The 25,754-nt window shown below is 40.1% G+C and overlaps 1 protein-coding gene across 5 annotated transcripts in view; it reads right to left on the bottom strand.

The window, feature by feature from the left end:
* Positions 1-371: 371 nt before the first annotated feature.
* Positions 372-25,754, bottom strand: part of FOXP4 (forkhead box P4) — an 82,598-nt gene continuing 57,215 nt past the window's right edge. For all 5 annotated transcript variants that reach the window (XM_040424099.1, XM_040424104.1, XM_040424103.1 and 2 more), the window contains 4 exons: positions 25,023-25,144; positions 20,477-20,543; positions 2,372-2,526; positions 372-2,257 (listed from right to left, as the gene is read on the bottom strand). In XM_040424099.1, the coding sequence (XP_040280033.1) occupies positions 2,122-2,257; positions 2,372-2,526; positions 20,477-20,543; positions 25,023-25,144 (480 nt within the window). In that variant the 3' untranslated portion in view covers positions 372-2,121. The remainder of the gene's footprint in view (positions 2,258-2,371; positions 2,527-20,476; positions 20,544-25,022; positions 25,145-25,754) is intronic.

Genomic DNA, 25,754 nt, shown 5'->3' with positions numbered 1-25,754 from the left:
TAAAAACAAAAAAAGGATCTTTAAAAAAATTGATTCCATTTTTTTATCACCCCCATCAATAGAGATGGCTATTCTGATCCATAGAAACTGACCAGAACAGAACCTGTGGAGAGATCCTTGGATCAGCACACGAAGCCTTAATAAAGGATGTGTAAAGAGTCACGGCGAAATGTATTGGTCAGTGTGCTACTCGCCTTAAGGGAAATGTGTCATCAGAAAATGACCTATTCTGTAAATCAGTTTTACGTTTTTTTAACATTTGTGAAGAACTTGACTTTTGATGATGTTATTTAAAATTTTCCATGTCAATATCTATATATATAAAAAAAAAATAATAATAATAATAATAATAGGCACCACTTGTTCGTCTGTAGAGATCACTTTACTGCAGTTATCTGCTTATAATTACAGGTCGGTTTAGAATGGCATATATCACCTCTGTTTATGGATAACACAGGATCCTCCATTCACAATAGGTGATCGCCAAAGATTATCTACTGATTGCCTGTAAAATATCCTCTGCACAGGTCACAGAGTATGCATAGAACACACTCATAGATGTGAATGAGGTCCCCTCCTGTCCATTGTGTCTATGGTCCATGTGGGTGCCGTAAAGCAATTCTTTAAATGCTCAGACAAGATGGCTGCCCCCATAATTATGTTCAGGAAATAGAATTAAAAAAATCTTCAAACAGAAAACAAAAATAGATTAGTAAAAAAGGATATGTTTTGCTATCTCATTTGAAATGGCAGAAATTTTTTGGGATGACACATTCCCTTTAAAGCCTGATAACACACTGAAGAAAAATACAGTCATGTGAATAAGTTATTAGGGTAAATATACATGGCAGTGTAGTTTATGCAGATTTTCAGACAAATTCACACCAACATCTACATGCTTTGCATGAGGATATTGTCATGGCTTTGGGTGTGTGCCTAAAATCTGCGCAGGCAATTGACATGCTAAGGATTTCAAAATCAACTTACATGCGGAAAATTTGCAGACCGTGTAGAAGAGACTGAAAATCTCATCTACCTTGTTGGTACTGTATTATGCTGCAGATTTTCCAAAACAGAAGATTTGCACAAGATACGCACCATGGGCATATGGCCTTAGACACTGAAAACTGGAGACTAGATATCTTGTGCCACATGCCACCAAGGAAATCATCTTTATACAAAAGTATATAGCAACATACAGCACTCTTATGACTGATGGCTATAAGTGCTGTTTGTGCAGCTTATGAATGGAGACCATATTGTCGATTGTAAAATGAAATTTTTAGCTGATTTTCAGTAGAACTTCAGTGAATGTAGTTTGCACCATCCTAGAGCAATATCTAACTAGTATAAAAAATATTTGGAAAGTTTTTGAAGAGATAAGTCCATGTGTTCATGTGTCTTTTTTTTTTCTTTTTGTTTTGTAGACATACAAAGCAGCATTTGTCCTATTTTTATGATGCACAAATTCCCTCCAAGGCACAACAACACTGCTCTTGGGTCTTCCACGTGTGCATTTGTCTACCACGGAAGCGCGAATTCTCTATGTATTATGTTGGTATTTTGGATGTGTCTGGACTCATCTGTTAGTGTACGTACCATATGCTCACATGTATGAGTGAGGAATGCCAGCAGTAACGTTGATCCAAAACAAGCAAAGAAAATAAATAAAGTCTGGGTTTTTGGTACCTTCATAAGTGACCAGGCAAAAGAGCTAGAAAAGATAATTTAAGGGACACCCAGTCCTGCATGCTTAGTGGGATGGAGAAAGAAGTCCAGGCATGCTCCTCTGAGCCATCTATAAAAGGAGTCCATACTTTCCATAATGTGCAGAAGGGATAAGAACACAGGAGTGCCCCTTTGCGGCTAATATCTGGCCATATAGCATCAGTGCCCATTCCATAATTCCATATTTCCTTGGTGATTGTGGGACATCCCTCTTCTGTCCATAAGTCACTGAAGTGCTGCCAGATTAAGGAAGACCCAAGGGGTTGTAAATAGTCATGTTCAAGTCTCATTCATTTTTAATTGAACAAAGGTTGGGGTAAAAGGGTCAACTTGGTTTCTGATGGAAGTGCTGGACTTTGGGGCAAGGGAGGTAACACTTGGGCACTAAAGCTATTAGGACAAGTCTTCCATAGCTGTCTCTGGTTCCAAGTCATGGTCTTCTGGTAGCACTGTGTTTGGGTTAGTAACTGAGAGAGAGGCAGGTCTGACGTCCTCTTCAGCCGGCTCTTCTTTGACATGAACAGACTGACTATAATGCCAAAAAAGAAATAGTTAATGCAGCTAGGGTTAGGGTGAAAATTATCTAAATTTACAAAGTTATAAAAAATAAAATATAATTATAAATGTTTCCAACTAGTATTACCTGTATTGTGGAGAAAGGCGAGGGCTGCTCCCATTACTGTTTCCAGGTTCCCCAGTGCTGGTGACATCATCGTGTCCACCATGGATTCCACTGCCGGAACTGTTGTGGAGTGGTGGGCTGTTTAGCAGAGGGAAACTACTTTCTGCAAGTGCAGCCTGGGATGGAACAAACAGATATGTGTAAGGGAAGCAAGATAACACATTTACAAAGACTGAATATTTACATTATTTGCTCACACAAATATTCGGTATTGAAGAATAACCTCACTATTATGGCCCATGCATATGGCCATACTTTGGAGCTTTGTTGTATGGATCTGCAATAGGACACCCATATACTGTTATGAGCCCACACCGCACATCTTATTTCACACAGAGTTTAGTGGATTACTACAGAACATTTCAGAGGTATTCTACCCTGTGGTGTTCCACAGACTGTCCATCACTTGGTAATAAAGGGCAACAGCGAATCTGTGTGCTGCCATACAGGATTCGTTAATGCAGTTTGAGATGTGCATGGACTGTAAATACTGCAGCAATGAAATTGTCAGATTGACTTTTTTTGTATAATAAGTAACAGTCCATAAAAATATACATTTTAAAGAATAATGATGTTACTAAAAGCAAAAATCCTCATAATCTCTGTAATTACATTGTGAACAAAGAAATCAGTAGTTACCCCCAGTAACCACTAGGGCGTAATAGTCAGACACTTTTTTGCGATTTTGCACACAGGTTGGTTTAGCAACCATAAACTATTTTATTTCTTGGGCTACCAAAATATTTTTCGGTGTGTTGAGGACTATGTTTATTACTTTTTATAGAATCCACGCCCCTTTAGATGTTATTTGGAACAATATAAACAATTATAAAAGTATATACAGTCAGGTACATAAATATTGGGACACCGAAACAATTCTAAGAATTTTGGCTCTATACACCACCACAATGGATTTGAAATGAAACGAACAAGATGTGCTTTAACTGCAGACTTTCAGCTTTAATTTGAGGGTGTTTACATCCAAATCAGGTGAACGGTGTAGGAATTACAACAGTTTGCATATGTGTCTCCCACTTGTTAAGGGACCAAAAGTAATGGGACAGAATAATAATCATAAATCAAACTTTCACTTTTTAATACTTGGTTGCAAATCCTTTGCAGTCAATTACAGCCTGAAGTCTGGAACGCATAGACATCACCAGACGCTGGGTTTCATCCCTGGTGATGCTCTGCCAGGCCTCTACTAAGACTGTCTTCAGTTCCTGCTTGTTCTTGGGGCATTTTCCCTTCAGTTTTGTCTTCAGCAAGTGAAATGCATGCTCAATCGGATTCAGGTCAGGTGATTGACTTGGCTATTGCATAACATTCCACTTTTTTCCCTTAAAGGGCTTCTGTCACCCCACTAAACAGTTTTTTTTTTTTTTTTGGTTACTTATAATCCCTATACTGCGATTTATGCATACATACTGTAAATAATTATTTTGGTTCAGCAGATTCTGTTAATAACGTACTTTTAAAATATGCAAATTACCTTGCTACCAGCAAGTAGGGCTGCTACTTGCTGGTAGCAGCCGCATCCTCCTATCCTAAAAACGCCCCCTCCGCATGTTGATTGACAGGGCCAGCGGACAGGATCTTTCTCTGCTGGCCCTGTTTGCTATTAAGATCTCGCGCCTGCGCCGTAACGGTATTCAGTCGACGCAGGCGCACTGAGAGGAGGACGCTCGCTCGGCCGCTCCATCCTCAATGCGCCTGCGCCGATGACGTCACATCTACACCCGGCGCATTGAGGAAGGAGCGACCGAGCGAGCGTCCTCCTCTCAGTGTGCCTGCGCCGACTGAAGACAGGTACAGCGCAGGCGCCAGATTTTGAATGCAAACAAGGCCAGCAGAGAAAGATCCCGTCCGCTGGCCCTGTCAATCAACATGCGGAGGGGGCGTCTTTAGGATAGGAGGATGCGGCTGCTACCACCAAGTAGCCGCCCTACTTGCTGGTAGCAAGGTAATTTGCATATTTTAAAAGTAAGTTTTTAACAGAATCTGCTGAACCAAAATTATTAATCACAGTATGTATGCATAAATCGCAGTATAGGGATTATAAGTAACCAAAAAAAAAAAAAAAAAAAAAAAAAAACAGTTTAGTGGGGTGACAGAAGCCCTTTAAAAAAAACTCTTTGGTTGCTTTTGCAGTATGCTTTGGGTCATTGTCCATCTGCACTGGGAAGCGCCGTCCAATGAGTTCTGAAGCATTTGGCTGAATATGAACAGATAATATTGCCTGAAACACTTCAGAATTCATCCTGCTGCTTTTGTCAGCAGTCACATCATCAATAAATACAAGAGAACCAGTTCCATTGGCAGCCATACATGCCCACGCCATGACACTACCACCACCATGCTTCACTGATGAGGTGGTATGCTTAGGTTCATGAGCAGTTCCTTCCCTTCGCCATACTCTTTTCTTCCCATCACTCTGGTACAAGTTGATCTTGGTCTCATCTGTCCATAGGATGTTGTTCCAGAACTGTGAAGGCTTTTTTAGATGTCGTTTGGCAAACTCTAATCTGGCCTTCCTGTTTTTGAGTCTCACCGATGGTTTACATCTTGTGGTGAACCCTCTGTATTCACTCTGGTGAAGTCTTCTCTCGATTGTTGACTTTGACACACATACACCTACCGCCTGGGGAGTGTTATTGATCTAGCCAACTGTTGTGAAGGGTGTTTTCTTCACCAGGGAAAGATTTCTTCGGTCATCCACCAGAGTTGTTTTCCGTGGTCTTCCGGGTCTTTTGGTGTTGCTGAGCTCACTGGTGCGTTCCTTCTTTTTAAGAATGTTCCAAACAGTTGTTTTGGCCACACCTAATGTTTTTGCTATCTCTCTGATGGGTTTGTTTTGTTTTTTAAGCCTAATGATGGCTTGCTTCACTGATAGTGACAGTTCTTTGGATCTAATCTTGAGAGTTGACAGCAACAGATTCCAAATGCAAATAGCACACTTGAAATGAGCTCTGGACCTTTTATCTGCTCATTGTAATTAGGATAATGAGGGAATAACACACACCTGGCCGTGGAACAGCTGAGAAGCCAATTGTCCCATTACTTTTGGTTCCTTAACAAGTGGGAGGCACATATGCAAACTGTTGTAATTCCTACATCGTTCACCTGATTTGGATATAAATACCCTCAAATTAAAGCTGACAGTCTGCAGTAAAAGCACATCTTGTTAGTTTCATTTCAAATCCATTGTGGTGGTGTATAGAGCCAAAAATGTTACAATTGTGTTGATGTCCCAATATTTATGGACCTAACTGTAAATACATATTATAATTATATTATTATTTATATTATATATAACTTGTAATATATTTTTATATTTGCAAAAAATGCATTGCTAGTTATCAATAATATCAGTTTTTACATTTCTATGAAGTCATGCATTGCGATTGGTAGTGGAACTATGTACACTGCTCAAAAAAATAAAGGGAACACAAAAATAACACATCCTAGATCTGAATTGATTATATATTCTTCTGAAATACTTTGTTCTTTACATAGTTGAATGTGCTGACAACAAAATCACACAAAAAAAAAATGGAAATCAAATTTTTTAAGCCATGGAGGTCTGGATTTGGAGTCACACTCAAAATTAAAGTGGAAAAACACAGTACAGGCTGATCCAACTTTGATGTAATGTCCTTAAAACAAGTCAAAATGAGGCTCAGTAGTGTGTGTGGCCTCCACGTGCCTGTATGACCTCCCTACAACGCCTGTGCATGCTCCTGATGAGGTGGCGGACGGTCTCCTGAGGGATCTCCTCCCAGACCTGGACTAAAGCATCTGCCAACTCCTGGACAGTCTGTGGTGCAACGTGACGTTGGTGGATAGAGCGAGACATGATGTCCCAGATGTGCTCAATTGGATTCAGGTCTGGGGAACGGGCGGGCCAGTCCATAGCATCAATGCCTTCGTCTTGCAGGAACTGCTGACACACTCCAGCCACATGAGGTCTAGCATTGTCTTGCATTAGGAGGAACCCAGGGCCAACCGCACAAGCATATGGTCTCACAAGGGGTCTGAGGATCTCATCTCAGTACCTAATGGCAGTCAGGCTACCTCTGGCGAGCACATGGAGGGCTGTGCGGCCCTCCAAAGAAATGCCACCCCACACCATTACTGACCCAATGCCAAACCGGTCATGCTGGAGGATGTTGTAGGCAGCAGAATGTTCTCCACGGCGTCTCCAGACTCTGTCACGTCTGTATCATGTGCTCAGTGTGAACCTGCTTTCATCTGTGAAGAGCACAGGGCGCCAGTGGCGAATTTGCCAATCTTGGTGTTCTCTGGCAAATGCCAAACGTCCTGCACGGTGTTGGGCTGTAAGCACAACCCCCACCTGTGGACGTCGGGCCCTCATATCACCCTCATGGAGTCTGTTTCTGACCGTTTGAACCAGACACATGCACATTTGTGGCCTGCTGGAGGTCATTTTGCAGGGCTCTGGCTGTGCTCCTCCTGTTCCTCCTTGCACAAAGGCGGAGGTAGCGGTCCTGCTGCTGGGTTGTTGCCCTCCTACGGCCTCCTCCACATCTCCTGATGTACTGGCCTGTCTCCTGGTAGCGCCTCCATGCTCTGGACACTACGCTGACAGACACAGCAAACCTTCTTGCCACAGCTCGCATTGATGTGCCATCCTGGATAAGCTGCACTACCTGAGCCACTTGTGTGGGTTGTAGACTCCGTCTCATGCTACCACTAGAGTGAAAGCACCGCCAGCATTCAAAAGTGACCAAAACATCAGCCAGGAAGCATAGGAACTGAGAAGTGGTCTGTGGTTACCACCTGCAGAACCACTCCTTTATTGGGGGTGTCTTGCTAATTGCCTATAATTTCCACCTGTTGTCTATCCCATTTGCTCAACAGCATGTGAAATTGATTGTCACTCAGTGTTGCTTCCTCAGTGGACAGTTTGATTTCACAGAAGTGTGATTGACTTGGAGTTACATTGTGTTGTTTAAGTGTTCCCTTTATTTTTTTGAGCAGTGTATATACACAATATACTGCTGCACTGGATATAAATATAACATAAAACACTTCTGAGGACTAAAGCTTATATTAGCAAATCAAATGTTAGTCAGTTCCTGTAAAGAGCATTTGTTCTGCTAAAGAAAGTACTGTATGCACTACTCCCTTTTTTTTTCTTGTAGAGCAATAGATACCTGAATATATACATGTAATTACAAACATATAATATATAAATGACAAAAAGAAAGCATATAAATCACTAAAACAGGAGGGTAGCACGGAAGCACTGAAAAACTATAAGGAAAAAAATAGAACATGTAAAAAACTAATAAAAGCGGCCAAACTAGAGACCGAGAGATTAATTGCCAAAGAGAGTAAAACTGACCCTAAAATGTTCTTCAATTATATAAATGTTAAAAAGTATAAATCTGAAGGTGTCGGCTCTTTAAAGAGTAATGAGGGGGGAGTCGCAGAGAGCGACGAGGAGAAAGCAAAGCTGTTAAATATTTTTTCTCCAATGTATTCACTGAGGAAAATAAACTGTCAGATGACATGCAGAATGTAAAAATAAATTCCCCATTAAAAGTGTCCTGTCTGACCCAGGAAGAAGTACATCAGCGACTTAAAAAGATTAAAATAGACAAATCGCCAGGACCGGATGGCATACACCCCCGTATCCTAAGGGAATTAAGTAATGTCATAGCCAGACCCTTATTTCTGATATTTACGGACTCTATACTGACAGGGAATGTCCCACATAATTGGCGCATGGCAAATGTGGTGCCAATATTCAAAAAGGATCCAAAAACAGAACCTGGAAACTATAGGCCGGTAAGTTTAACATCTGTTGTGGGTAAACTGTTTGAAGGTTTTCTGAGAGATGCTATCTTAGAGCATCTCAACGGAAATAAGCAAATAACGCCATATCAGCATGGCTTCGTGAAGGATCGGTCATGCCAAACTAATTTAATCAGTTTCTATGAGGAGGTAAGTTCTAGACTTGACAGCGGCGAATCAATGGATGTCGTATATCTGGACTTCTCCAAAGCATTTGACACTGTACCACATAAAAGGTTAGTATATAAAAGGAGAATGCTCGGACTGGGAGAAAACGTCTGTATGTGGGTAAGTAACTGGCTCAATGATAGAAAACAGAGGGTGGTTATTAACGGTACACACTCAGATTGGGTCACTGTCACTAGTGGGGTACCTCAGGGGTCAGTATTGGGCCCTATTCTCTTCAATATATGTATTAATGATCTTGTAGAAGGCTTGCATAGTAAAGTATCAATTTTCGCAGATGACACTAAACTGTGTAAAGTAATTTACACTGAAGAGGATAGTATACTGCTACAGAGGGATCTGGATAGATTGGAGGCTGGGGCAGATAAGTGGCAGATGAGGTTTAACACTGACAAATGTAAAGTTATGCACATGGGAAGGAATAATGCAAGTCACCCGTACATACTAAATGATAAAACACTCGGTAACACTGACATGGAAAAGGATCTAGGAATTTTAATAAACAGCAAACTAAGCTGCAAAAACCAGTGTCAGGCAGCTGCTGCCAAGGCCAATAAGATAATGGGTTGCATAGATGCCCGTGATAAGAACATAGTCCTACCACTTTATAAATCGCTAGTCAGACCACACATGGAGTACTGTGTACAGTTCTGGGCTCCTGTAAACAAGGCAGACATAGCAGAGCTGGAGAAGGTCCAGAGGAGGGCAACTAAAGTAATAACTGGAATGGGGCAACTACAGTACCCTGAAAGATTATCAAAATTAGGGTTATTCACTTTAGAAAAAAGACGACTGAGGGGAGATCTAATTAATATGTATAAATATATCAGGGGTCAGTACAGAGATCTATCCCATCATCTATTTATCCCCAGGACTGTGACGAGGGGACATCCTCTGCGTCTGGAGGAAAGAAGGTTTGTACACAAACATAGACAAGGATTCTTTACGGTAAGAGCAGTGAGACTATGGAACTCTCTGCCTGAGGAGGTGGTGATGGTGAGTACAATAAAGGAATTCAAGAGGGGCCTGGATGTATTTCTGGAGCGTAATAATATTACAGGCTATAGCTACTAGAGAGGGGTCGTTGATCAAGGGAGTTATTCTGATTGCCTGATTGGAGTCGAGAAGGAATTTTTTATTCCCCTAAAGTGGGGAAAATTGGCTTCTACCTACCCGGGTTTTTTTTTTGCCTTCCTCTGGATCAACTTGCAGGATAACAGGCCGAACTGGATGGACAGATGTCTTTTTTCGGCCTTATGTACTATGTTACTATATATAGATACATGTATACACAGACACACGCATATATACACATATATGCATACATGTATATCAAATGAACTTTACTGGGACTCTAAATAGGGTTGCATCCCCCTCCCCCCTACAGGGATCTTGCTGCCTGTGAATTAGATTGCACGCTATCTCTCTACACACTGATGCCCTGCCCTCCCACAGTGTGACCTGAAGTCTGGGGCCAGGATGCGGCAGGGTGGGCCATATTCACAATCTCCTCTCCTAACGCTACCGTGAAACAGATACAATCAATAAAATATATGTAAATGTACAGTCATGGCCAAAAGTTTTGAGAATGACAAAAATATTAGTTTTCACAAAGTTTGCTGCTAAACTGCTTTTAGATCTTTGTTTCAGTTGTTTCTGTGCTGTAGTGAAATATAATTACACACACTTCATACGTTTCAAAGGCTTTTATCGACAATTACATGACATTTATGCAAAAGAGTCAGTATTTGCAGAGTTGGCCCTTCTTTTTCAGGACCTCTGCAATTCGACTGGGCATGCTCTCAATCAACTTCTGGGCCAATTCCTGACTGATAGCAACCCATTCTTTCATAATCACTTTTTGGAGTTTGTCAGAATTTGCGGGTTTTTGTTTGTCCACCCGCCTCTTGAGGATTGACCACAAGTTCTCAATGGGATTAAGATCTGGGGAGTTTCCAGGCCATGGACCCAAAATGTCAACGTTTTGGTCCCCGAGCCACGTAGTTATCACTTTTGCCTTATGGCACGGTGCTCCATCGTGCTGGAAAATGCATTGTTCTTCACCAAACTGTTGTTGGATTGTTGGAAGAAGTTGCTGTTGGAGGGTGTTTTGGTACCATTCTTTATTCATGGCTGTGTTTTTGGGCAAAATTGTGAGTGAGCCCACTCCTTTGGATGAAAAGCAACCCCACACATGAATGGTCTCAGGATGCTTTACTGTTGGCATGACACAGGACTGATAGTAGCGCTCACCTTTTCTTCTCCAGACAAGCCTTTTTCCAGATGGAGAATATGATTTTGCCCCAGTCCTCAGCAGTCCATTCACCATACTTTCTGCAGAAGATCAATCTGTACCTGATGTTTTTTTTGGAGAGAAGTGGCTTCTTTGCTGCCCTTCTTGACACCAGGCCATCTTCCAAAAGTCTTTGCCTCACTGTGCGTGTAGATAAGCTCACACCTGCCTGCTGCCATTCCTGAGTAAGCTCTGCACTTGTGGCACTCCAATCCCGCAGCTGAATCCTCTTTAGGAGACGATCCTGGCGCTTGCTGGACTTTCTTGGATGCCTGAAGCCTTCTTAACAAGAATTGAACCTCTTTCCTTGAAGTTCTTGATCATCCTATAAATTGTTGATTGAGGTGCAATCTTAGTAGCCACAATATCCTTGCCTGTGAAGCCATTTTGATGCAATGCAATGATGGCTGCACGCGTTTCTTTGCAGGTCACCATGGTTAACAATGAAAGAACAATGATTTCAAGCATCACCCTCCTTTTAACATGTCAAGTCTGCCATTTTAACCCAATCAGCCTGACATAATGATCTCCAGCCTTGTGTTCGTCAACATTCTCACCTGAGTTAACAAGACGATTACTGAAATGATCTCAGCAGGTCCTTTAATGACAGCAATGAAATGCAGTGGAAAGTTTTTTTTGGGAATTAATTAAATTTTCATGGCAAAGAAGGACTATGCAATTCATCTGATCACTCTTCATAACATTCTGGAGTATATGCAAATTGCTATTATAAAAACTTAAGCAGCAACTTTTCCAATTTCCAATATTTATGTAATTCTCAAAACTTTTGGCCACGACTGTATGTAAATAGGAAAAATGCAAAAATAATAATTTTAAAATTAATGCAAGTTTTTCACATATAAAAATATTGGGTTGCTCAACCAGGAGTAATAATGGATAGGTGCACTACTAAAAGACTCACCCAATCTAGTTGTAAATAAATAAATAAATAGTAGCAGGCAACACTTACAAGTGGAGTATGTGTTTATTAACTAAAAGCTGGACAATAGCTAAAATAATGACCAGCAATAAAAAAAATAGCAATAAATAAAAAATAGCAATACATATAAAATAGTGATAGATCCAGGAGCATACACAAACAAATAAATTAATATCCCATAAATAGGTCCTTCACACACTGCCTGCTGTCTCTGTTATATGGCAAATTCCATTAAAAGATCGAAGCGCTGACATTGATAGTTACTTACCAACTACTTCCACCTTGTCTATACTGCAACAAATTGCTGTGAACTTGGATACACATATATATATATATTCTCTATTCTCCTATTCTATGCTGCTACAATTATATTAGAATATGGAAGTGAACTGAACTTGTCTTATTCCCCTCTGTGAATTGGAACACTATCTAACTCAGGTGCTGCTACATAAACTATGACATTTATGGGATATAAATTTATTTGTTTGTGTATGCTCCTGGATCTATCACTATTTAAAATGTATTGCTATTTTTTATTCATTGCTATTTTTTATTGCTGGTCATTATTTTAGCTATTTTCCTGATTTCAGTTAATAAACACGTACTCCACTTGTAAGGCCCCTTTCACACGGGCGAGATTTCCGCGCGGCTGCAATGCATGAGGTGAACGCATTGCACCCGCACTGAATCCGAGCCCATTAATTTCTATGGGGCTGTGCAGATAGGCAGTGATTTTCACGCATCACTTGTGCGTTGCGTGAAAATCGCAGCATGCTCCTCTTTGTGCGTTTTCCAAGCAACGCAGGCCCCATAGAAGTGAATGGGGTTGCGTGAAAATCGCAAGCAAGCAAGTGCTGATGTGGTGCGATTTTCACGCACGGTTTCTAGGAGACGATCGGGATGGAGACCCGATCATTATTATTTTCCCTTATAACATGGTTATAAGGGAAAATAATAGCATTCTTAATACAGAATGCATAGTACAATAGGGCTGGAGGGGTTAAAATAATTTAAAAAAAAATCCACTTGATCGCGCAGTCCGTTTTCTCTTCTGTCTTCTTCTGTGCTGTGCACAGGAAAAGGACCTGTGGTGACGTCACTACGCTCATCACATGGTCCGTCACATGATCCATCACCATGGTAACAGATCATGTGATGGACCATGTGATGAGCGCAGCGACGTCATCAAAGGTCCTATTCCTCAAAGAAGAAGACAGAAGAGAAGCCAGGCTGCGCGAACAAGTGGATTAAGGTGAGTTAAATTATTTTTTATAAATTTTTAACCCCTCCAGCCCTATTTTTAACCCTTCCAGCCCCTCCTCGCCCGTGTGAAAGGGGCTTTAGATCCTATTGTAGCCATACTGAGAGTGGGGGGTAGGGTGTAAAGTAACACCATATACAGTAAACAATGTATACCACGGTCAATAGACCAAACCAAATCCCTTTAGGGGTCTCTATCTAATATTAAAATATATATCTTTATTTCATCATTCTTAAAACATAAGTGTAATAGAAAAAAATATGTTTAAAATTGTCAGTGTGCAGCAGGGTTGCCGCTGGTAATTACTAGCAGCTACTAGTTCAGTAGATATAAAACCCCGCTGCACACTGACAATTTTAAACATTTTTTTCTATTACACATATGTTTTAAGAATGATGAAATAAAGATATATATTTTAATATTAGATAGAGACCCCTAAAGGGATTTGGTTTGGTCTATTGACAGTGGTATATATTGATTATAATATCCCGAGGATCCCTATGAGGGATTAGGATTATATACCATATACAGTAGTGTTAAACAGACTCCCTCACTTGTTCACAAATAGCCAAACATGTGATAATGAAGGCCGGCATTAGCATATGAATCGCGATTTGCATCTAAAAACCTTCAGTGTTTCTTCTTGATGCAGTTTTCCATATTTATTTTTATATATTATTTGTTTTTCTCTGAAGTAGTGGATACAGAGTGTATTTATTAGCTATGTTCCTATAGTGGCTGAATGTTAATACAGTATTTATATTATATATAAATTTACATATAGTATAATTAGTGTAATATTGTATAATTATTTATTCCATGATCCATATGAGGTATGGTGATTTAGATATAGTGTATTGTACAATATAATTATATATCTGTATACTGTACACTGCTCCATTACATATCTGTATACAACACTTCATTATATATCTGTACACACTGCTCTATTATATATCTGTATGCAGTAGACCGCAAAAAATCCGGTACAATGTATCACCAGGTGTTATCCAAATCTAATCCACTTGTATCACAGATCTAAAGACATAATGGAGCGGTGTATACAGATATATTATAGAGCTGCATATGCAAATATATAGTCTAATATTCTCGATGTACTGAATCATAATTGTGATCGATACATAAATATATGAATGTACAGTTAGTCCATTGTACAGTAGTTTATTATTTTTTATTTCTTTTTAACCCCTCCAGCCCTATTTTTAACCCCTCCTCGCCCGTGTGAAAGGGGCCTTAGATCCTAATGTAGCCATACTGAGAGTGGGGGGTAGGGTGTAAAGTAACACCATATACAGTAATATATATTTGTACTGTATGTATTTTTTTTATTTAATTAGGCGATTAGGCTATCTTTCTATGCTTATTTTTTTATTTTATTTTTAAATTTTTAATCATTAGGAGTATGTTATCTCACAGTGCTATTTGTTAAATAAACTTTGATGCAAGACCAGCAGAAGGTGTGCACACCAAAAAGTTTTACTTTTAGATCGATAAATACAGTAGATAGCTTAATAATATCATACTTGGTTTGGATTGCACCAGTATGCGCTATAGCTGGGTTATATTACTGCCTGTGTAATTTTAACATATTCTTATATGTACTGGACATATTTTTTTTATAAAAAAACTACAAACAGTACAAATATGTTTTCTATACCATAGATATCAATATCCTCTGTAGTAGCATGCCCTTTGTACAGGAGTTTCCACAAAGTGACCCCATTTTGGAAAGAAGACACCCCAAGGTATTCCGTGAGGGGCATGGCGAGTTCATAAAAAAAAATAAAAATTTGGCACAAGTTAGCGGAAATTGATTCTTTTTATTTATTTTTTCTTACAAAGTCTCATATTCCACTAACTTGTGACAAAAAATAAAATTTTACATGAACTCCATACCCCTCACAGAATACCTTGGGGTGTCTTCTTTCTAAAAAGGGGTCACTTGTGGGGTAGTTATACTGCCCTGGCATTTTAGGGGCCCTAAAGCGTGAGAAGTAGTTTGGAATCCAAATGCGTAAAAATGCCCTGTGAAATCCTAAAAGTACTCATTGGAATTTGGGCCCCTTTGCGCACCTAGGCTGCAAAAAAGTGTCACACATGTGGTATCGCCGTACTCAGAAGAAGTAGGGCAATGTGTTTTGGGGTGTATTTTTACATATACCCATACTGTGTGTGAGAAATATCTCTGTAAATGACAACTTTTTCCATTTTTTTTATACAAGTTCTCAATTTACAGAGATATTTCTCTCACCCAGCATGGGTATATGTAAAAATAAACCCCAAAACACATTGCCCTACTTCTCCTTAGTACGGCGATACCACATGAGTGACACTTTTTTGCAGCCAAGATGCGCAAAGGGGCCAATGAGTACCTTTTAGGAGGGAATTTTTAGGCATTTGGATTCCAGACTTCTTCTCACGCTTTAGGGCCCCTAAAATGCCAGGGCAGTATAAATACCCCACATGTGACCCCATTTTCGAAAGTAGACACCCAAAGGTATTCCGTGAGGGGCATGGCGAGTTCATAGAAGATTTTTTTTTTGGCACAAGTTAGAGGAAATTGATATATATATTTTTTTTTTCACAAAGTCTCCCTTTCCGCTAACTTGTGACAAAAAGTTCAATCTTTCATAGACTCAATATGCCCCTCAGCGAATACCTTGGGGTGTCTTCTTTCCAAAATGGGGTCATTTGTGGGGTGTTTGTACTGCCCTGGCATTTGAGGGTCTCCGCAATCATTACATGTATGGCCAGCATTAGGAGTTTCTGCTATTCTCCTTTTATTGAGCACAAGGGGAATGAGATTTTTTTTTTCCGTTCAGCCTCTGGTCTGAAAGAAAAAATGATCGGCACAGATTTCTTCATTCGCATCGATCAATGTGGATGAAAAAATCTCTGCCAAAAAATGTGCAAAAAAAAAAAAAAAGAGGGGAAAGGACATAGGAGTGCTTGCGAAGTAAAGCTGCGATCGCTAATAAAGATCCAAAAAGCTCAAAAGTGATCTTTATAGCGCCGCAGCGATTTTACGGTGTTTTTGCAGTGATCATAAAAAAATAAATTCTGTCACTGCGGTGGGGCGGACTGAACGCAAGTGTGCGCACAAGATCAGGCCTGATCGGGCGAACACTGCGTATTTTGTAGAGCCTAAGGTGACCCTAATGTACTGATATAGATCTGATTGCGATCAGTCTTGATCACTTACAGATACTATATAGTACTAGTGCTGATTAGCGACAGCGATGACGCTAATCAGCGACTAATCAGTGACTGCGGGGTGCTGGGCGCTAACTACCTAACAAGTGGCTAACTAACTGGCGGTGATAAGGGATTCTTAGGCCCCATTCACACGTCCACAATTCTGTTCCGCATTTTGCGGAACGGAATTGCGGACCCATTAATTTCTATGGGGACAGACTTTGTCCCGCTCGGATCCGGAATTGCGGATCTGCACTTCCGGGTCCGCACTTCCGTTCCGCAAAAATATAGAACATGTCCTATTCTATATAGTTCTGGCAATGTGCGGATCCGCAAAATGCGGAAAGCACATTGCCGGTGTCCGTGTTTTGCGTATCCGCCGATCCGCAAAACACATACGGACGCATGAATAGAGCCTTACAGGGGGGTGATCAATGACAAGAGGGGTGATCAGGGGATTAATAAGTGACGGGGGGGGGGGGGGTGGGGTGTGTAGTGTAGTGTGGTGCTTGGTGCTACTTACAGAGCTGCCTGTGTCCTCTGGTGGTGGATCCAAGCAAAAGGGACCACCAGAGGATGGTGGTCCCTTTTGCTTGGATCCACCACCAGAGGACCAGGTAGCAGGTATATCAGACGCTGTTAACAAAACAGCGTCTAATATACCTTTCTGATGCAATTTTTTAAACATCTACAGCCTGCCAGCGAATGATCAGCGCTGGCAAGCTGTAGTTTAACTTCAGAGCTGCGCGCCGCTGTGAACGCACGCGCATGCGCGCGTTCTAGCGAAATCTCGGGTCTCACGAGATGACGCCAATAGGCGTCATTGAGACCTGAGAGCGCCGCCGTCCTGACACCTATCAGCGTTAGTGTGACGGGAAGTGGTTAATATCATACTGGTGCAATCCAAACCAAGTATGATATTATTAAGCTATCTACTGTATTTATCAATCTAAAAGTAAAACTTTTTGGTGTGCACACCCTCTGCTGGTCTTGCATCTAAGTTTATTTAACAAATAGCACCAGTCAGGCGCAGGCAGTGTAGTCAGCGATACTGAGGTATAATACTGCAATGTACACCATTAGTCGATCCTTTTGTATGTACTTGCAACCTTAATGTATCGCACTGACCGCTGCGTGCTTCCACTCCATTAGCTGAGATTAGCTTATACTGCTATATTAACCCTATCTTCTGCCAGTAATTCCAGTCGCAGCTGTTTACTAATTCCCTATATACGTATCCACTATTCACACACCGATTCTAACTTGCCCTAAGCTGCTTCGTTAGCTACAATGAAACTCCTTGCTGCAAAACTGTATAAAAGTTAAGCGCTACACTGTAACACCCCTCCCGACATGTTTCGCCACTGTGTGGCTTCGTCAGGGGAAGTGGGGTACTAGTAGGAATCGAAGCACGCAGTGGTCAGTGCGATACATTAAGGTAGTCACATGCCCTCCTTAGTATTCTTTGAATGGAACTGGATAGCGATATTAACTTTAACTCAACACCGCCATCTACTGGCATTGGTGTGTATTGATAGACTGGAGGAGATAAAATCGCGTTTAGTTAGTAACGAAGTGCGAAATAAGGGAGCGGTAGCGATGACACATCTGTAGTTCGTTTCATTTCAAATCTATTGTGGTGGTGTATAGAGCCAAAAATGTTAGAATTGTGTCGATGTCCCAATATTTATGGACCTGACTGTATATATACTTTTTTCAAATTGCAGTTCGTGTGCCATCTAACTAATTTGCATAAATATAAAAATAATGATATCTCTGCAGCGGTAATCAGCATGATCAACCTAGCAGACAGTATGCCTGGTTTAATGGGGTTGATCATGCTGACAGATGCTCTTTCTTGTCACTGGCATAGCTGATCTGGGCCTGCAAAGATCACATGATAGCATCTGACTGCTACATAGCACACTACTGACCACTTTGTAGAGTGGAAAACAGAAGACAGAACCTGTTTGTTACTTTTTCGGTGATTTTTTATTTTATTTTTATTGTATAAAAGCTGCATTATTGTATAACTTAATTATCAGTTTATCCTGGCATGTATCACAAATATGTATAACAATCCAAAGTTAACGTCCCCTATTTTAAACCTTTTTTGACTTGAGATATTTTGGGCCTTCATGCACAGAACAAAATTTCATCTTTTGTAATGCTGCCAGTGTCTACCGCAAAATGTTTTGTTTCTTTTTTGGTTGGACACATGATCGATTGGAGTGGATAGCAATTCAATTTGTAGGTCTTTTCAAGGATAATGGCCAGAAACAAGAAAAAATTTCCTAATTCTCCAGTTTCATAATTATTATGTTTTATCTGCCCAGAGTACCCTAAATATAGCATTTATTTGTCCCATATACCCTGTTCTTAGCATGATGTTTATATGCAGATCTTCCTGTTTTCATCAGCTTCCTGTTGTGTTTTCTAACTATACAATGGATGCTTTACTTTTTTTCTCAAGGCTTGCCCTGCCCGCCACACTGTTCTCTCTCCAGTAGTGCCCCAACTCTGCTCTCCATGTTAGCTAGGTGGAGCAAGCCCTGTGAGACATTACAGACCATGTTGGGTTTGGTTAGAAAACCCAGCAGGAAGCTGATGAAAACAGGAAGTTTTGCACATAAACATCCTGCCAGTTTGCAGCATCTCTGAGAAAGGGCAAGGGAATTGGTGACATGAAAAACGGCTATATGGGACAAATATATGAAGAGTACGGCAGTGTTCCTCAACTCCAGTCCTCAGGGCCCACCGCCGATCATGTTTTCAGGATTTCCTTAGTATTAAGCAGGTGATATCGTTAGTGTCAATCCATCAGGACTTACCACAGGTATTCATTCTGTTGGATATTCTTAAATCATGACCGGACAGTGGGCCCTGAGGACTGGGGGTGAGGAACACCGATGTATGGGATACTCTGAGCAGATACAGTGCCTGGAAAAAGTATTCATACCTCTTGAACTTTTGCAAAAAAAATTTCATGTTGTACCCAAAAACTGAAATAAATTTTTGGGGGTATTTTATGAGATAGACCAACACAAAGTAGCAAGTACAGTATGTGTGAATTGAAAAGAAAATTATAGTGTGGTGTGCATTTGTATTCAGCCCCCCCCCCGACTCAATATTTTGTAGGACCACCTTTTGCAGCAATTACAGCTGCAAGTCTTTTGGGGTATGTCTCTACAATTTTGCATATGTAGAGGCTGAAGTTTTTGCCCTGGACTTTGACTGGGCCATTCTAACTCATGAATTTGCTTTGATCTGAACCATTCCATTGCTCTTGCTGTATGTTTAGGGTTGATGTCCTACTGGAAGGTGAACCTCCTCCCCAGTCTCAAATCTTTTGCAGCCTCTAACAGATTTTCCTCCAGGATTGCCCTGTATTTAGCTCCATCCATCTTCCCATCAACTCTGACCAGCTTCCCTGTCCCTGCTGAAGAAAAACATCTCCAAAGCATGATGCTGCCACCACCATGTTTTAACGTGGGAATGGTTGAGGGTTAGTTATCCGCCACATATAGCGTTTTGCAATTAGGCCAAATAATTCAACTTTGATATTATCTGACCAGAGCATCATCTTCCACATGCTTGCTCTGTCCCCTACATAGCTTGTGGCAAACTGCAAACGGGACTTCATATGGCTTGTAGTTGTGCCATACTCGTTCCATTTTCAGATGATGGATTGAACCGTGCTCCGTGAAATGTTCAGAGCTTGGGATACTTTTTTATAACCTAACCCTGCTTTACACTTCTACACAACTTAAAACCTGACCAGTCTGGTGTGTTCCTTGGTTTTCATGATGCAGTTTGATCACTATTGTTCTATAACAAACCTCTGAGGCCTTCACAGAACAGCTGTAGTTATACTGAGAAAAAATGACACATGTGGACTATAAGAGTACAGGGGGCTGAATACAAATGCATGCCACACTTTTCAGGTTATTATTAAAAAAATAATAAACCTCATAAAATCCCAATAAAATACCTTTAAATTTATGGGTGTAAAGTGAAAAAATTTGTATGAATACTTTTTTTAAAGCACTGTAAAAAAAATCCAAATATGAAACCAGAGAACCCCTTTAAAGGAAATGTGTCCCCAGTTTTATGCTGGCCTATCTGAGGACAACATAAAACACAAGTAGAAAACTGTCATACATTTGTGGCTTTACCAAAAATTGCTACAATTTTGTGATGCTGTTTGTGCAGATGAAACACACTGAATGTATTACACCTGCACAAGCTGTGTGGGCAAAAACTACACTGCAAAAATGTGGTAATTTGTGATAAACATTTGTGGTCTTCTTGAGAGGTCACTGCTAGTATGGCTCATGGCTTTGAACTTACCTGGTAGCTTGCATTTAATGCTCCATAGCCAAGGCCTGAAATCATATTCTTAACAAGGGTTGGGCTCCTGCAAGAATGAAAGTATTAAAAAACATATAGTCTATTTGAAAAAACAATGTATGTAGAATCAAATCTGATATTTTTTTTTATCTACACCTGCTATCCAATTTTTATAGAGAATATATGGTTGATTTCCCAGACAACCCACGTTTCAATTAAATAATCACTGATTCAGTGAGTGGACATTTGCAAAAAAAAAATAAATAAAATGAAAGCTTTCATTTCATCATGTACCCAATAATTCTGTTTCAATTGTTCTAAAGTATTTAACTATTACTTGCTGCCTATTTATTCCCTCTTCTTCTCGGTATTCATATCTGCAGGTCTATGTTTTCCCATATATCTTGTTAAGGCCTCATGCACACGACCGTTGTGTGCATCCGCGTCCGTTCCGTCATTTTTCACAGTTTAGCGGAGGTCCCATTCATTTCTATGGAGCTGTGAAAAAAAAATGATAGTCCTCCGTTTTTTCTCCGTGTCCGTGATTCCAGTCCGTCAAAAAAATATAACCTGTCCTATTCTTGTCAGTGGAAAACGGAGGACGGACCCATTCAAGTCAATGGGTCCATCCAAAAAAACGGATGCATAACTGGTATGTCATCCGTGTCCGAGGTGCAATAAAATTACACTTTTCATTAACCTTCCTTTTTTTCCCCCTGTCAGACAAAAAAAAAAGGAAGACACAAGGAAACACAACTGAAGCAAAATCGGACACGGACCACTGAAGCCAAATCACTGACAGTGAAAAAACACTGTCGTGTGCATGAGGCCTTAACAGGACACAAGACCTAGTTTTGTCTTATACTAGATCTAAAACAGCTAGTTACTATTGACCCTATGCGTTCCTGTATTTACGTCCTCGGTGGTCTAGAGTCTAATCACAATATATTTCATTGTGATATGCAGCATGGATTTGTGCGACAGACATCGATGACATCGAGGGTCTACAAATTCCTACCACATCTCAGTTGGAGTTCCTGAGAGGCTGTGAACAGGTGAGCTCTTTGCACCAGTTCACATGCGGCGCTGGACGGTGGCCGTCGCTGCTTCTATGCTGTGCTGGTGGAGTGATGGGACCCGGGGCCTAGGTGGCTTTGCCGCACAGTGGGGCCGCTGTGTGGCAGCTGGGTCCCATTGCCTGCTGGAGCGGTGTGGAGGCGCGGTGGTCGCCGCACGGCGCCGCGCCATAGTTACAGTAGGTTCCCACTTAAACAAGAGGCAACCTTGTCGCGGTAAGTGGGCCTATGCTCTTTGATCAAACTGTATACTAATTGCCTCTTTATAGTGCACAGCAAATGATTGATAACAGTGCTGTATAGCCATGTTTTATCAAAAGAAATGCTGAAAATTGTAAACAGTTGTCATATCAGAAGTATAGGAATGAGGATGTGTGATTTAGATTTTCTCTACATATCAAGACATCGATGACAGCTTTCAATCCACAAGCTGCAGTTCAACCATTTGATATACTCTTCTATGGGAAATTTTGAAGCGATGTATCTATGTTGCCACCTGCTGGCAATTTCTGGTGCTACACTTTCATTATTTCAGTAAATTAGGTCATAGAAGTATTCCTTATTGCATAGTAAATCATGCTAAAAGTCATTATTTTTGTCTCGCAACTGTTAGACAACACAGAATTCACTTCCCATTGTAATGAGTTGGTTTGATCAGAAAGAATAGGCCTTCTCATTGATTCGGATGGCAGTGTTTTTTAGAATGCCAGTTAACTGCCAACAGAAAACATAGAGGAATGTGCACCAACTCTGGATGCCTACATTCTGTCTTTTTGGAAATGAAGCATCTACCGCACTGTACATCTAAATGAAAGTGCACACTGTGTTGGAGCTATGTATTGTTTTCAGGAACAAAATTCAATTTACACTTTAAAGGTGCTATATTGATGCAGCTTTTGAAGCTACAACGAGAAGTAGATTATAAAAAGAGAAACGGGGAGATTTATCAAAACTGGTGTAAAAAAACTTGGCCTAACTGCCCATAGCAACCAGTCAGATTTTCATTTTTCAGAGTTCCTTTACACCAGTTTGATAAATCTCCCCTTTCCTATATATTTCCCCTCCATTAATGATGAAAGCCTGACATTTGGTCTGAAAACTACATTGAGAAATTGCGCCAAAACAGCATGTGTGAATGCACCCTTACAACTAGAGGTGTATTGAATCAGTTCATTTTTCTTTATATATTTTTACACTATAGTACAAAGCCTTATACTTGAGAATATATATGTTTCAGTACCTGCCCCATCAGATTTCTCCCTACACCAGGCAAACATGTACTTCTACCAATTTAATGAGACCCTAATTAACCTACTTCTATGGGTTTAGACTGACAAGCAGCCAGACATGGTAAGGACCTTACAATTAAACTTATGGTATGCTATGAAAGACAGTAATGTTAGGCTATGCTCACATATTACATTGTCATTTGGTTTTTACAAATGCTTTTTGGAGGGCACATTTATTTTTTTAAATTCAGACACATTTTTCTGATGTTTTTCTAGTAGAGAATCCTATCGGAAAAAGGTTGGTAATGGCAATTCTTCAAGCATGCTGCATTTTGGGGTGAAAAAAATAAAACTAATACTGGAAGATACACTGCAAAAAACATTCTCTTTTTCCTGAGAACAGTGGGGTACATTTATCAAGATTGGCATACCCATGTGCCAGTCTTGATCCCTCTCCACTGGTGTGAGATGTGCCTAATTTATTAAGAGGCAGATGAAGGGGCTGGCGCAGACTTCAGATATAACTTCCACCAGTTTATGGCGAAAGTTATTGTAAATCCGGTGTGCGGCCCACCCCTCTCGCTAAGTCCCACCCCTTCCTGTGCCATAATGTGCGCCTTTTTTAGCCACAATAGTAAAGTACACTATTTAATAAGTGTCCCACAGTATGTGTGAAACCACACACACTGATTGTTCCGGCAGTTTCTGCTCACTAAAAGAGGCCATAGAAGCTGCTTGTGGTTTCTTCCGTACTACATCGTTTTTTTTGCTATTTTCCCTACTGAGAAACAAAACAAGCTCCCAAAAAAAAAAAATGGTTGCATTTTTTCTAAAATGCCCCAAAATGGACACCTAATACATACACAGAAGAATATTACCATGATGCACAATTTTACTTGTGGAAAATAGTTCATATCGTGCAATTGCACTGCACCATGTGTTTTTTTTTTAGACAATATTAGCCTAAATTACACAATTAGCATATACTATCAGCAACCGTGAAACAGCACATCCACCCATTATTATTGGTTGAAACTGATAGTTTTTTTTTTTTTGTAGAAAGTTTGTATCATTAATGACAATCGATATGTCTATTGCCAGATAAATAAAAATAATATACCACGCCTTCCTTGGGTGGTAAAAATTTTAGGGTCATTACAGACATGAATTTTGTCTGCCATTTTTTACCACTTAAAAAAAAGTAAAATGGACACCTTTTTTTCCCTAAATGACTGTGTAAGCCATGGTCTTTTTTCTGTAGGAAATAAAACACCAGAAAAAGTATGTAAAAATGCCAGAAAATAAATAAAAAAGCTTCAGCATGCTGCATCTTTCAAAAACTGCCAGACTCAAAAAACACCACCTAATTAACAAGAAACACTAGTAGCAAAAAATGTGTTCAGCGTTTCATATTTCCCATAGACTTTCAGCTGACATCTGGAGCTGACATTTTTATCACAAAACCACACCAAAAACCATAGCTACAAAAAATTAAAAACATCAGAAGTACACAGGGATGTCATGTGAACCCATCCTAAATATGCCTCTCAAAATGCATCAAACACATACAAAAAGATAGATTTTAAAAGAGTCCACTTTCACATGGTCAGTATTTTGTTAGTTTTTCTCTCTTTAGGTTACAAATACTGGATTAAAATAAGTGAACCAAATGAGCAGGTGTGTAATTGGACTTAGAGCCCATTCACACCGTGGTCCACAAATTGCAGATATGCAAAACACAGATACCGTGTATGTTAGTCGTGTATGTTCCAAATTTTGCAAAACGGAATGTCCTGCCATCTCCTTGTCCATAAAACGGATAAGAATAGGACATGTTAAATTTTTTTTACAGGTAAATGGGTCCGCAAAAAATGCGGATCGGATGTGGACCAAAACCACGATCGTTTGCATGAGGCTTTACTGTGTATCTGGAACTAGAGCTTGATGGCTTGCAGTGATATGTGGCAGGCAAAGTTGTGTTCCACAGAAATCTGCACTGAACTGAACGCAACAGGGCAAGAAACAACCAGCAAAGGCAACAACCATCACACCCATAAAAGATAACGGACAATGTGTGCTGCCAAGAAGATTGTATGCAACACCGGGTTGAAAAACAAAATCATCTATTGTCGAGCTACACAGATGGGTATTGCGGCGACAGAAGTCTTTGACAAGCTCTATTGTTATACTAAAACCGTCCAACTGATACTTCCAGACTAGTTTGGTTTTTCGGTTACTTACCCTGTCATCTTTGGCGGTCTCCTCTTTTGGTATTCCAGCTCATCTACGGTCCACACAGCACCTTTCACATTTTCCACGCGCACAAAGCACTTATGCAAACTAAGGTTGTGTCGAACTGCATTCTGTAGAAGAGTGAATCATTTTGACAATTATACCACCTATTTATCTGTCATTTATGTCACACAAGAAAATGTACAGCTGTGTGCTGGCAATATATATATATATATATATATATATATATATACACACACACAGGTCAAACGCGAAAAATTAGAATATTGTGCAAAGTTCATTTATTTCAGTAATGCAACTTAAAAGGTGAAACTAACATATGAGATAGACTCATTACATGCAAAGTGAGATATTTTAAGCCTTTGTTATAATTTGGATGATTATGGTTTACAGCTTATGAAACCCCAAAGTGACAATTTTGAGGTACCCTTTTCTCAGGGGATATGGATTAATTAGCTGACTAGAGTGTGACACTTTGAGCCTAGAATATTGAACCTTTTTACAAAATTCTAATTTTAAGCTGCATTAATGCAATTCCTTTTAATTTGCATTAATGAAATAAATTGACTTTTGCACGATATTCTAATTTTTTGAGTTTCACCTGTATATACACACACACACTGGGTCCCTGCACTAATGAAACTCAAAAACAAATTTCTATATTACACACTATGGAAAAGTCATAGAAAACCAGCCAGCTTATGTGTTCCTGAAGTAGAT

This window comes from Bufo bufo, chromosome 3, assembly GCF_905171765.1.
Source record: "Bufo bufo chromosome 3, aBufBuf1.1, whole genome shotgun sequence".
Lineage (NCBI taxonomy): Eukaryota > Metazoa > Chordata > Amphibia > Anura > Bufonidae > Bufo > Bufo bufo.
Note: the sequence above shows the minus strand (reverse complement) of the source record. Positions and strands in the feature narration are given on the sequence as shown.